Source organism: Sardina pilchardus, chromosome 4, assembly GCF_963854185.1.
Source record: "Sardina pilchardus chromosome 4, fSarPil1.1, whole genome shotgun sequence".
Classification (NCBI taxonomy): Eukaryota; Metazoa; Chordata; class Actinopteri; order Clupeiformes; family Clupeidae; genus Sardina; species Sardina pilchardus.
The window spans coordinates 1,825,246-1,840,088 of record NC_084997.1 but is presented as its reverse complement, the minus strand read 5'-3'; the positions used below and the strand labels follow the sequence as shown (position 1 = coordinate 1,840,088).

The 14,843-nt window shown below is 42.3% G+C and overlaps 1 protein-coding gene across 2 annotated transcripts in view; it reads left to right on the top strand.

The window, feature by feature from the left end:
* Positions 1-8,079, top strand: part of cln5 (CLN5 intracellular trafficking protein) — a 55,574-nt gene extending 47,495 nt beyond the window's left edge. Inside the window, exons 2-5 of one of the 2 annotated variants that reach the window (XM_062533719.1) lie at positions 4,318-4,386; positions 4,500-4,674; positions 5,014-5,239; positions 7,087-8,079. In XM_062533719.1, the coding sequence (XP_062389703.1) occupies positions 4,358-4,386; positions 4,500-4,674; positions 5,014-5,239; positions 7,087-7,574 (918 nt within the window). In that variant the 5' untranslated portion in view covers positions 4,318-4,357 and the 3' untranslated portion in view covers positions 7,575-8,079. The remainder of the gene's footprint in view (positions 1-4,317; positions 4,387-4,499; positions 4,675-5,013; positions 5,240-7,086) is intronic. The other variant, XM_062533718.1, reaches the window with a different exon arrangement.
* The last annotated feature ends 6,764 nt before the right edge of the window (positions 8,080-14,843 follow it).

Genomic DNA, 14,843 nt, shown 5'->3' with positions numbered 1-14,843 from the left:
CTCCTGCTAACTATTGGAAGACACTCCATTCTGATGTCTCCAAGTTTATTTGGAATAATAAACGGCCACGTCTCAAACTTTCCACTTTACACAGGAGCAGGGAGGATGGCGGTTTAGCAGTTCCTAATTTTAAGTATTATTTTTGGTCATTTGTTCTTCGTCCACTTTTGATTTGGCATGATGTCACTACACCGGTGTCTTGGCGGGATTTAGAGAACAATATAGTGAGACCATGGAATCTGGAAGATGTACTTTTTTCCAATGTCTCTGACAAACAAAGTCTTATGCGCTTTGGCCCCATAGTTTCCAATGTTCTGAATGTAAGGTCTCCTGTAAATGGCACACAATTTCCCCACTGTTTCGCAACAAAAGTTTGTTGATTGGAGGGAGACCTATCTCCCCCTCATACTGGAGTAATACTGGCATCCGTCATTTAAGAGATATTTTTAGTGACACTGCTTTATGTTCCTTTCAAGACCTTAGGAATTCATTTAATCTACCAAGCTCCTCCTTTTTCTTTTATTTGCAGATCAGGTCAGCCCTCAAAGCCTATGGTGTTCCTTGGCAACGGCCCCTACCTGTACACCCCCTTTATAGACTGATTACAACGCAAAGTAAAACCAAGGGTTTGGTGACCTCACTATATAAGTATATTTTAGAGTGTTCTTATTCAGTTTTGCCTCTTGACAGAGTGTGGAGAGCAGACTATCCTGCTTTGGATGTAGAATTTGACTGGGGGGATGTCTGGGTCAACATTAAGGAGGCTTCTCGTAATCCAGATCACCAGCAGATACACTTCAATTTTATACACAGGACCTATCTAACCCCTCGCAAGCTTTATTACATGAGTGTGAGAGACTCTCCCTTGTGCTCCTTTTGTACACAAAATTCACCTGGAACTTTCCTCCATATGATGTGAGAATGTCCTCCAGTCGCACAGTTTTGGGCTGGTGTTGCGGCCACGCTGTCTAACCTGATATCAGTGTCTGTTCCAGTTAATGTGGCAGTTTTGATACTGAATGATCTATCAGAACTCAATATTGATAGACTTTCTAAGCATGTTGTGTTAGCTGGCCTGACAGCCGCTAAAAAGATGATTGTCCTACGATGGAAACCCCCTCAGGTGCTCAACATCAGACAGTGGCTCTTTACTTTTCTAGATGTAGTATATCTGGAACTGTCAACAGCTCGGGTCCATGGAGCTACTGAGAAGACCCTTAATAGCTGGCTTACGGCAGCTGACTCTCTTAAGGAAGTACTTGGGTGATATACCAGTGCTATGCATAATTTCATCCCAGTGTCTATAACTATTTCCCCTTGTTGTTTGTGTGTCTGTGTCCTTGTCTAGTTTGTTTTGTTGTTGTTTGTCTATGTCCCCTTGTCACGACTGGGCGGTTACTCTTTTATCATGCCTTGTTTTTGAGTGTATGTTGTATTTAGGTTGTGGGTGGGCTTTGTTTGTGTTTTGTGTATCTGGGGAGGGGGGAGGGGGAGGGAGAGGGGGGGGTACTTACTTGTATGTAGTCTGCCATTACATGCTCATTACGCTTTGTGTATGTTTCTCGGTGTGTGATATGATCATTCACTCTTAATAAACATTTGATCACAAAAAAAAAAACATTTCTGTCAACGAAGATTTGATAGCCTGGAGAGGCACACTACCGGTGAGATTTCATGCACCAAAAATGCTTCATGTTTTGAGGAAAACAGCTTGGATTTGGCGCACGTCAACATGTTGGTGATGCTGCGTAAAAACGAAGCAAGGCACCTCTTTGTATAATATCCAGTAACAAAGTAGCCTACAACGGCAACGCACCACACAGAACATTATTTATAGGCGCTACTCGCAGTGTAGCCCATCACTGCACCTCCATTATCGAGTTTTCCACCAGCTATTTACGTCTCTACCGATCATAAGGATTTGCTCATATATAACATCAGCCAACACTTCAAGGGCCACTACAAAGTATCTCGGGGGCCGGATCCGGATCCCCTGCCCTAAAGGATACCAAAATCAAGGTGCTGGAATAGCCTACACAGAGACCAGACCTCAACCCCATTGAGAATCTGTGGCACGTACTTAAAGCAAGAGTCCATCCAAGAAAACCATGCAGTTTGGACGAGCTGGAGCTAAAGAGTGCTTAAGAGATATGTGCCAACCTATTAAAAGACTATTCAAAGAGGTCAGTTGAAGCAAAGAAAGGCTACACTATTGACTATTACTGGTCTGGGGGCTAATAATTTTGAACATGTCAATTCTTGCTTTTCTTGTCACAAATCAGAGCATGAGTAAACAATGATCATCAAACTTTGTGGGCATACTGTCTTTGCGCTTCTGTAATCATATAAACTAGGCACATTTTTGGAAATGGTAATTTTCATGTATAAACAAAGGATTATGTCTGAATTCATAAGGGGGGCTAATAATTTTGGGCTTAACTGTACATATTGTGCAAATCATTGCTCTAAAATGTTATTTAGTTTTACTCATTGCATAATCCATAACACAACACCCTTGTATATTTATGGGTTTCATTAGGTCCCTTTCCACAGGTGTATAAAATCAAGCACCTTGACTATGAATGCAGACAGCATGGTGTTTGATTAATACGGTCTGTGGAAAGGGACCTGATGAAACCCATGATTATTGCTAAAACATAACATCCATGATGTACAACTAATACTAGACTAAGGATTTTGTCAATAACTTGACAGAATAAAGCGAGCTAGTTGATGTTGACATAAATCATTGTTAACGTTACAATGAAATGACCGCCACATTCAATGTCACAGGATCATACGTTTCATACGTAGGATCATACGTAGTGGAGTCTAACTTTCTCTATAGTTTACTGTTAATGGGGTAACGTAACGTTAACAGCTAGCTTATTTCACCTGCTAGAAGGTGCAAACACAACTCCGCTCATTCTTTGTAGTAGGCTAACTTGTTAGCACTAACTATTCACATGAGTTTACCCGGTTAGCTTGCAGGATACATAATCATAAGATGTCTGAACACATGCCTTAAAGAGACATACATGAACTTAACGGTTCAACTTACCAGCAAATTCAGGTGGGTTAGAATCAGTCTTCGACTTCGGTGGCTTCGCAGTAAACATAGCAGTAGCCTAGCTTGCCAGTCTCGTAACGGATCTGAGGCTGCTTAGCTCTCGCACAAAACCCGCCCTTTCACCCATTTGATTGGATTGGCCAGACTGTGGGCGTGGTTAGGATTTCCCAATATTTCCCAAGATGGCGCCGCCCATACCCCCCATAAACGGCTTCATTTGCGTTCTTCAGAAATCTATGGGTGACGTCACAGACGCTTTGTCCATATTTTTTACAGTCTATGCTTACGATACAAATGGATCACAGGGACTCCATTGTACCTGCAGTTCCTGCCCTCTAGTTGCAGTACCATGCGGAAGTATTTAGCGATTGGTCGCTCTCCCCCTATTAGACATTCTCTGGTCAAAGTCACCCCAACCACGAGAACGCGCACAGATCTGAGCTGAAAGCCTAGTTTGATTAATTCATCCGTGAGTGAGTTTCGTAATACCACTCAACTCTGATTGCGACTTTCGTATTTATCGATCCAGGTTAAACAAAGAAAGCCTGGTTAGGTTCAGCAAGATGCGTAGTACAACCCCTGGCAAAAAATATGGAATCACCAGTCTTGGAGGATGTTAATCCAGTTGTTTTATTTTTTAGAAAAATGCCAGATCACAGACATGACACAAAACTAAGTTCATTTGAAATGGCAACTTTCTGGCTTTAAGAAACATTAAAGGAAATCAAGAAAAAAATTAGTTAATCAGTAACAGTTGCTTGTTTTCGACCAGCCAGAGGGGAAAAAAATATGGAATCACTCAATTCCAAGGAAAAAAATATGGAATCATGAAAAACAAATTGACAAAAGAACACTTCAACGCACCACTAGTACTTTGTTGCACCACCTCTGGCTTTTATAACAGCTTACAGTCTCTGAGGCATGGACTTAATGAGTGACAATCAGTACTCTTCATCAATCTGGCTCCAACTTTCTCTGATTCCAGTTGTCAGATCAGTTTTGCAGGTTGAAGCCTTGGGATGCACCATTTTCTTTAATTCTACTACAGATTTTCAATTGTCAATACGAACCTTCAGTGTCATGTTTCCTGACAGTCAGTTGGCAGCCAAATTTGCGTTTGGGGAACGTGGAACGTTTGGAAGTGGCTACTTATGTACTTTTGGATTGGCTCCTTATATTAAACAGCTCATTATGGAGAATTGAAGAATTTGTTTGTGAATATCTGACAACTTCTGCTGTTGTGGTAGGCTATGAGCACAGTGCATGCACACGCAAGGAAACCAGTAGATGCAGAAACCAGAAGGCACACAACACCGGTAGGCTATTGTTAAACCAAAAGGTTATTTTGAGATTCATCTAAAAAAACCCTGTAATTGATTCATGTATTCTTGCTGCCATTAACTTCAATAATGATGTGTGTGACATACAGGCGCTTTGATCGACGTCCAGAAGTGGATCCATATTGCCAGGCATTATATCCCTTCTGTCCCACTGGTGACGGCGACAGTCGGATACCTTACATGCGAGATTCTGACATTATCTCAGTGTTTCGACTCCAAGCTCCTGTGTGGGAATTTAAGTACGGCGACCTATTGGGGAAATTTGTAAGTAGCCTGTCGATTCACCCCTATATTGTTATTGTAGTACCTCATTTTGACTGCCGCTGTGCCTCATCTAGCAGTTCTGCACATTTTGACCATATGTCAGGTGGTGCCCAAAAGCTGTTTGCCCTGTGTCAGTACATCACATAGTTATTCTGATTGTCTCTACTGAAGCCTCTGTGTCTTATCTTTCCAGAGGTCAAGCATTTGATGGTAGGCCAAACTGGGTGGGAGCTGTGGCCTCTAGAGTAGGAGCAGTGCAATTTCGGGGGGAAAGCCTAGAGATGGCCCTGCTCTTTAAATTAAGGTTGTGAAAAACTTTAATACCATTGTATTCCACAGCACATCATGCATGATGCAATTGGATTCGGCAGCATAGAGACTGGGAAAAACTACACCATGGAGTGGTATGAGATGTTCCAGCTGGGAAACTGCACCTTTCCTCACCTTAGGCCAGGTGTCAGTGCCCCCTTCTGGTGTAATCAAGGTGCTGCATGCTTCTTTGAGGGGATTGATGATATGCATTGGAAACAGAATGGAACTTTGGAGAAAGTGGGTGAAATAACAGGTTGGTTTTATAATTCTTTATACCTATACCAAACCCATGGATGTAGAATTGCACATAAAAAGAGATAGCCTACCCATGTTTGTAAGCTATGTAGTGACTATGTTCCGCAGAATCATTTAAGCAAACCGCTTAGAAGCACTCTTTAATGTTGACACGATAGTCATCAACATCTTGCATCTTGACTACCCATGTTAAACTACTAATGCTCTGTCTCTGGTCCTGCGCTGTGCTGTGTGAGAGGGAAGTGGCCAGGCCAACAGCTAGAGCGGCAAAAGCCAATGTGTGCTTCTTTTACCAATATACCAATATACTGTATTTAATGATATATTTTGCCTTTCTTATCCAAACAATATAAAACTTGGCTCTGAACCAGTTAAGAGCCTAGCTGCTGCATTGTGGACCGTTTGTAATTTCCACACAGAATTTGCGTATATCAGGTTATTAGCTACTGCTTTCTTGGATGGTTGTGGGTAGTCCAACGTTAAAGGAACACTTCACCGTTTTTTCACCGTTTCATGTTATTCCCTTAATTAAGACGAGTTGATACCTCTCATGTTTCATTGTGTGGCGGAATAACATTGGGAGCACTTAGACTCTGCGCAGTAATATCCTCACTCCAAGGTGAAACTGAAAGTGCAAGAGTGAGGATATTACTGCGCCACACAAAATAGTTTTCCCTCTTACCTGCTTAGAAATGCACCACGTTTTATTTTGTCTCACCATACTTGGTCGTGTGACTACTCGTGTAACTGTATTTTAATACAGGGAAAACATGGAGGTGTTTGGTCGCTTCTAACTTCATCTCTGTTTGGATCCTAATGAATGCATTGGGCTAGCTAAGTGCTATCAAAGTTGCGCCGCGCGCTAGAGCCAGTGGCCCTCATTTATGAAACGTGCGTACGACCTAAAACAGGCGTACGCTTGTTTCCTCACAAAGTATGGCATTTATCAATGTGAACGTGATCGGTGCTATACGCTCATATCTCACGTCTAGTCTGAACTCGCGTACGCACGTTTTTCAGGCGGCATAGCACTGTGCAGCAGTAAATCGCCGGTGGATTACAAAGTTGATGAGTTGAATTTATCGACTATCAAGGACATAACACCTTTCCTGTACATGTGCAGCCTATTTGCTGTAATGTTATATTATCAAATTATATTGACACATTGATGGCTTAATATCCATAGGAGATGATTATACTTTCTCTGGCAAACGCAACATTTATGAATTATATATTTTAAATTATTTTCAAAGGGTAAATTTCAGTGTCGTATGGTTGTGTAATGAATGTATTTATAGTATCTGTTGCACTTAAATCGCTCTAGTTTCCGGTCTTCCTTGATGACAGCTTCTAGCTGTCAAAATTAACAAGGTTCAGCTGGATGTCACTGTGGCTCGAGATCACTAATGATCTCTTTTGGACGTATAATGCACCTTCATGTTGTAAATTCTAGGGGCGAGGCCATTAAAACGAGCATATGGGCGTGATATTTAAATTACGCTTGTTTCCAGCCGCCACATTTATCAACACACGTTTATTCTTACGCTAGAATTGGAGTGATACGAAAGTGTGATAAATCACACGTGAGCCTCGTCGTAAGATGGTTTCTGCGCTCAGATTTCTTTATCTCCTGCTCTAAAAAAGTAAAAGACAGCTGCTTTGAAATCTTTGGTTGGAATATTTTACTATTCATTATATTATATTAGGTCATGATAATTCAGGTGTTCATGTCAGGGAAAGCCATGGAAAAGTCATGGAATTTTACATTTGACTTGGGAACCCTGGGATTTAAACTGTGTGAATGACTGATTTGCTTTTACTTCTGATGTTTGTTTACTTTGTCAGGTGACCAGTTCAATGACATGGCTCGTTGGGTCCAAGAGGACAATGAGACTGGGATTTACTATGAAACCTGGACTGCACGCTCTGACCCAAGTGTGAATGCAACTGTATGGTTTGAATCCTATGACTGCTCCCAGTTTGTGCATCGAAGTTATCGAAAGCTATCGGAGTTGGGTGCTAAGCTCACAAGCAAAACACAAACAAACTATACTAAGATCTACTTGTTCAGTGGAGAGCCCACCTACTTGGGAGATGAAGATACCATCTTTGGTCAAGCCTCCATGAAATCTCTGGCTTGGGACATAAGGAACTTCTACCATGCATTTCAGCCCCATCAGTCTATTGTGGATACCATTATTAGCATCATTGATGCCTATGAAAAGTTGATCTTGGGGAAGAGCTTCTATTTGTTCTATAATTTTCAGTATTGGCACCTGCCCATGAAGCCACCATATGTTCAAATCAAATATGAGGAAATTCCTTTGCCGTGACTTGCATCCATATCATATTGTTTTTAATTAACTTTTGCATTGTGAATATGCTTCACTCCCCTGTATTCCCCCAACCCCACCTCAAGCCTTGTCTACTGTCATGGATATGTACATTTGTTGTCCAGTTGAAAGGTGTTGAAACCAGCCGAGAATGCCTCACAATTCATGGGTAGTGTTACTGTTGGTGTGCTGACAAAGCAATACCTAAGGTTAGCAAGCTAGTTCATATTATTAATTGTGTATCTTGTAATGATTTGGGAATTGTTGCCATGAAAAAAAATTAATCCATTACAATTTGCCTGTGTCCTTTTGCCAGTCACCTCAAAAAATAATCAAATTAGTCAAATTAAATCAAACAGGTTTTCTGTATGAATAGCATGTTTTGAACCGGCACTGTACTGGTAGATTAAATATAAAATAGAAATATAGCCGCAAGCGGCGATGGCGGGCCCGAGCACCTGCGGTGCGGACCTGTGACATGTTCGGACCTGTGACATTTTGTAATCTAACAAAGCAACATGTGGTTGTTGGCGGAATCTAACAAAGCAACATGTGTGTGTTGGTGGGCATGTGCATGAGCAACACACATGGCCACCAAATTTGGTTAATTTTCATGAATGTATGTGTCAATCACAAAAGACAACACGCTAGGTGGCGCTATAGAGTCCCCAAACTACACCCTAGGCCAGAGCTTTGTCTCTGACTATCGATAGCAATGACGCACAAGCCCACCAAATGTGGTTCATTTTCGTGAATGTGTGTCAACCACAACAGACAATGTGCTTGGTGACGCTATAGAGTCCCTAAGCCACACCCTAGGCCAGAGCTCTGTCTTTGACCAGCGGTAGCAGTAACATACAAACCATTATGATATTTTCTTTATCTTTTACTTTGCATCACACTGTCATTCTTGACTCATTTCAATTTTGGTCATTCATTTTCATGATGTTTACTGAGGTAGGGAGAGAATGGGGCTTAGATACAGAGAGGCATGGGGGATGGGCCTAAGATAGAGAGAGAGAGAGACAAGAGGGAAGGGGGGGTGCCTGGGGGAAGGGGGCTGGTGCCTGCGTGCGTGTCTCTGGGAAAGGAAGGAGCGGATCTGAAAGAAGCGGATATGAGACACATACTCATGAAAACATAAATAACTCACTTTCTGTTAATGTGGTTAATGTCAAAATTTCAGCATAGGTTCATATGAGTATAAATATTTGTAAACTAGCTTCATAATATTTTAGGTAAAACTATGCGTCAGCCACGATTATTAATGTGCTATTGAGTGACAGAATTAACGCCACATCAAACAACATCAAAACTTGTATGTGACTGTCACTACAAACACACTAGCTAATACTCCATCAAATAATTTCATCCAAATTAGTCACTGTTTTCTGCCTTTAACACCAACTTTTTGTTTCTTTTAGAAGACACCTAGATTCAAACCTTCGCCATTTCAATATACTTTTGAAATTCAAAAATCTGGTCGCAATTTCTGTTGGGCAACCCCTCAAGATCATTTTACTGCTGAAATGACATGATTTCGGCCCCAGCCGTGGCGCGACTGGCTGGGGCACCTGCACCGCACGCCGGCGACCCGGGTTCGATTCCCGCCCCGTGGTCCTTTCCGGATCCCACCCCAACACTCTCTCCCACTCACTTCCTGTCTCTCTCTACTGTCCTATAATTAAAGGCATAAAAGCCCAAAAAAAAGAAATGACATGATTTCGATAAACCGTCTAGGAGAAGTGTTTCAAAATACATGATGTGCAAAAATCGTAATCATAATCATAACTCAAATTCTTCTAATATTTACTATAGAGTGTAAATGTAAAAGTTGTTCAGATTAATAGAACACACATGCCCACCAAATCTGGGCCATTTCCGTGAATGCATGTGTCGACCACAACAAACAGCATGATAGGTGGCGCTATAGAGTCCCTGAGCCACACCCTAGGCCAGAGCTCTGTTTCTGAGTTTTGATTGCAATTCTACAAATGGCTGCCAAATTACAAGAGTTTTAGAGCATGCCAAGTTGGTGAAAAAAGGGCAAACAGGTAAGGAGGAAAAAACTATAATAATAAATATAGCCGCAAGCGGCGATGGCGGGCCCGAGCACCTGCGGTGCGGAGACCTGTGACATTTCGGAATCTAACAAAGCAACATGTGCGTGTTGGTGGGCATGTGCATGAGCAACACACATGCCCACCAAATTTGGTCAATTTTCCTGAATATATGTGTCAGCCACAACAGACAATATGCTAGGTAGCGCTATAGAGTCCCTAAGCCACACCCTAGGCCAGAGCTCTATCTCTGACTATCGATAGCAATAACGCTAGACAGACACAGACAGAGGGGGTAGAGACAAATGGATCAATAGAATAGAATATACACTTTTTTGATCCCGTGAGGGAAATTTATTTCTCTGCATGTAACCCAATTTAACCAAATTAGTGAACACACACAGCACACAGTGAACACACAGTGAGGTGAATCACACACTGACCCAGAGCAGTGAGCTGCCTGCCCAACCAGCGGTGCTGGGGGAGCAGTGAGGGGTTAGGTGCCTTGCTCAAGGGCACTTTAGTGGTGAACTGGTTGGGGATTGAACCGGCAACCTTCCAGTTACAAGCCCCAAGCCCTAACCAGTAGGCCACGGCTGCCCAGAGGAAAGGAGGGAGGGAGGGAGGGAGGGAGGGTGTGTGTGTGTGTGTGTGTGTGTGTGTGTGTGTGTGTGTGTGTGCGTGTGCGTGTGCGTGTGCGTGTGCGTGTGTGTGTGCGAGAGAGAGAGAATGACGGGGGAGGGGTGAGAGAGTGTCTGTGAGTCTGTGTAGAGAATTAGCAGGGGACGAGAGAGACATGCAGCTGAGAGAGAGAGCACCTACTCCTGCTCAGCTAAATGGATGGAGTATAAGACACATGCAAACACAAATAAACCTAAATACTCACTTACTGTGAACATGGCTAAAGTCAAAATGTCAAAATTGCAATAAGGTTGATATGATTATAATTATTCGTCAACTCGCTTCAAAATATTTTAGCTAAAACTGTATCCACCACAATCATTAATGCGCTTTTAAAAATCACAAACAACACCAAATTCAAAACTTTGTATATGACTGTCACTACAAACACACTAACTAATACTCCATCAAATTTCATCCAAATTAGTCACTGTTTTCTGCCTATAACACCAACTTTTTGTTTATTTTATAAGACACCTAGATTCAAACCTTCGCCATTTCAATATACTTTTGAAATTCAAAAATCTGTTCGCAATTCCTCTCGGGCAACCCCTCAAGATACTTTTAGTGCTTATATGACATGATTTCGATAAACCGTCTAGGAGAAGTTTTTCAAAATACATGATGTGCAAAATTCATAATGATAATCATAACTCAAATTCTTCTAATATTTACTATAGAGTGTAAACGTAAAAGTTGTTTAGATTAATGAAACACACATGCCCACCAAATTTGGTTTATTTTCGTGCATGTATGTGTCAACCACAACAGACAGCTCGGTAGGTGGTGCTATAGAGTCCCTGAGCCACACCCTAGGCCAGAGCTCTGTCTCTGAGTAGCGACTGTAATTTCACATGTAGCTGCCAAATTACAAGAGTTTTGGAGCATACCAAGTTGGTGAAAAAGGGCCGCACGGGCTAAGAGGAAAAGAGAATAATAAGAAGAAATATAGCCGCAAGCGGCGATGGCGGGCCCGAGCACCTGCGGTGCGGACCCGTGACATTTGCGGAATCTAACAAAGCAACACGTACTTGTTGGTGGGCATGTGCATGAGCAACACACATGCCCACCAAATTTGGTAAATTTTCATCAATGTATGTGTCAACCACAACAGAAAACAAGCTAGGTGGCGCTATAGAGTCCCAAAGCCACACCCAAGGCCAGAGCTCTGTCTCTGACTAGTGGCAGCAATAACACACAAGCGTACCTAATTGTTGTGTATGTGTCAACAATAATAGACAATGTGCTAGGTGGCGCTATAGAGTCCCTAAGCCTCACCCTAGGCCAGAGCTCTATCCCTGACAAGCAGTAGCAATAGCACACATGCCCACCAAATGTGGTTCATTTTCGTGAATGTGTCAACCATAATAGACAATGTGCTAGGTGGCGCTATATAGAGTCCCTAAGCCACACCCTAGGCCAGAGCTCTATCCCTGACTAGCGGTAGCAATAACACACATGCCCACCAAATGTGGTTCATTTTCGTGAATGTATCAACCACAACAGACAATGCGTTAGGTGGCAGTATAGAGTCCCTAAGCCACACCCTAGGCCAGAGCTCTGTTTCTGACTTGCAGCAGTAATAACACACAAGCTCACCAAATTTGATTCATTTTCGTGAATGTATATGTCAACCACAACAGGCAACACACTAGGTGGCGTTATAGAGTCCCTAAGCCACACCCTCGGCCAGAGCTCTGTCTCTGAATAGCTATAGCAAAACATAGGCCCACCAAATTTGGTTTATTTTCGTGAATGTATGTGTCAACCACAACAGACAATGCGCTAGGTGGCGCTATGGAGTCCCTAAGCCACACCCGAGGCCAGAGCTCTGTCTTTATCTAGCGGCAGCAATAACACTGAAACCCATCAAATGTGGTTCATTTTTGTGAATGTTTGTGTCAACCACAACAAACAATGCTCTAGGTGGCGCTATAGAGTCCCTAAGTCAGACCTTTGGCCAGAGCTCTGTCTCTGACTAGCAATAGGAATAACACACAAGCCCATCAAATTTGGTTAATTTTTGTGAATGTACGTGTCAACCACAACAGGCAATGTGCTAGGTGGCGCTATAGAGTCCCTAAGCCACACCCGAGGCCAGAGCTCTGTCTCTGACTAGCAAAAACAATAACACACAAGCCCACCAAATTTGGTTAATTTTCGTGAATGTTTGTGTCAACCACAACAGACAATGCGCTAGGTGGCGCCATAGAGTCCTTAAGCCACACCCTAGGCCAAAGCTCTGTCCCTGACTACCGATAGCAATAACACACAAGTCCACCAAATTTGGTTCATTTTCGTGAATGTATGTGTCAACCACAACAGACAACGCACTAGGTGGCGCTATAGAGTCCCTATGCCACACCCTAGGCCAAAGCTATGTCTCTGACTAGCCATAGCAATAACACACAAGTTCACCAAATTTGGTTCATTTTCGGGAATGTTTGTGTCAACCACAACAGATAACGTGCTGCTAGGTGGCGCTATAGAGTCCCTAAGCCACACCCTAGGCCAAAGCTCTGTCTCTGACTAGCCATAGCAATAACACACAAGTCCACCAAATTTGGTTCATTTTCATGAATGTTTGTGTCAACCACAACAGATAACGTGCTGCTAGGTGGCGCTATGGAGTCCCAAAGCCACACCTTAGGCCAGAGCTCTGTCTCTGACTACCAAAAGCAATTCCACATGTAGCTGCCAAATTACATTCAATTCATAGCCTTTTTTCTTCCTATAACACCAACTTCCTGTTTCTTAATAAAACGCCATAATTCAAACCTTCGCCATTTCAATATACTTAAAAAATGCAAAAATCTGGTCGCAATTCCTCTCCGGCAATCCCTCAAGATCATTTTAGTGCTTATATGACATGATTTCGATAAACCGTCTAGGAGAAGTATTTCAAAATAAGTGATGTGCAAAAATCATAATCATAATCATAACTCAAATTCTTCTAAGATTCACTATATAGTTTAAATGTAAAACTTGTTCAGAATAATACAACACACATGTCCACCAAATTTGGTTCATTTCCGTGAATGTATGTGTCAACCACAACAGACAGTGCGGTAGGTGGCGCTATAGAGTCCCTGAGCCACACCCTAGGCCAGAGGTCTGTCTCTCAGTAGAGGCATCAATTCTACAGGTAGCTGCCAAATTTCAAGAGTTTTAGAGCATGACAAGTTGGTGAAAAAGGGCAAAAAAGTTAAGGGTAAGAGGAATAGAAGTATAATAATAATAATAAATATAGCCGCAAGCGGCGATGGCGGGCCCGAGCACCTGCGGTGCGGAGACCTGTGACATTTCGGAATCTAACAAAGCAACATGTGTGGGTTGGTGTGCCTGTGCATGAGCAACATACATGCCCACTAAATTTGGTTCATTTTTGTGAATATATGTGTCAACCACAAAAGACAACATGCTAGGTGGCACTATAGAGTACCTAAGCGACACCCTAGGCCAGAGCTCTGTCCCTGACTAGCGGTAGCAATAACACACAAGCCTACCTAATTGTGTCAATGTATGTGTCAACCATAAAAGACAACGTGCTAAGTGGCACTATAGAGTCCCTATGCCAAACCCTAGGCCAGAGCTCTGTCCCTGACTAGCTGTAGCAATAACACACATGCCCACCAAATGTGACTAATTTTCGTGAATATATGTGTCAACCACAACAGACAACACGCTAGGTGGCGCTATAGAGTCCCTAAGCCACACCCTAGGCCTGAGCTCCTTTTCTGACTAGCGATAGCAATACGAAAGAAGTCCAATAAATTTGGTTCATTTTCATGAATGTACACGTCAACCACAACAGACAACAAACTAGGTGGCGCTTAGTCCTTAAGCCACACCCTAGGCCAGAGCTCTATCTTTCAGTAGCGACACCAATAACACGTAAAACCACCAAATTTGCTTCATTTTCGTGAATGTACACGTCAACCACAACACAATCTGCTAGGTGGCACTATAGAGTCCCTAAGCCACACCCTAGACCAGAGCTCTGTCTCTGACTAGGGGTAGCAAAAACAATTTTGTCTGTGAAATTTCTAAAGTACGCCTTCTGCCACGAAGATAAATTGTAGGGTTTTAAATGTTCAAAAAAAGAGTAAAAGGTCCGCACACTTCCTCTCACTTAATTTACTTTATTAGTTCAAGGGTTTTAAATGTTCCTCATAAAAAGTATTTTCGAAGTCCAAATAAAAGAAAATGTTGCTGTTATTGCTACGATAGACCGTTAAATTTACATGCACAGGTTTTGTACACCATTGTCATGGCCAAATTCAAGCACTTTTTAAGGACTTTCAAGACCAGTTTTCCAGTATTGAAATTGTGTGTGAACAAATTCAAAGCCCTGTTGTTTGAGGTCACTGTAGGATAAAGAACCAGGAAATTTGATACAACCTTAGCCGAATACTGAACCAGCAACTATCATTAGGTTAACTGAATGGGGCATAGAAAATGAGTCTTTCCTGCTCTGTCATATCAAGTTTCCTTGTTCTTTTTCTTAATGACAGCACTCGATGAGATT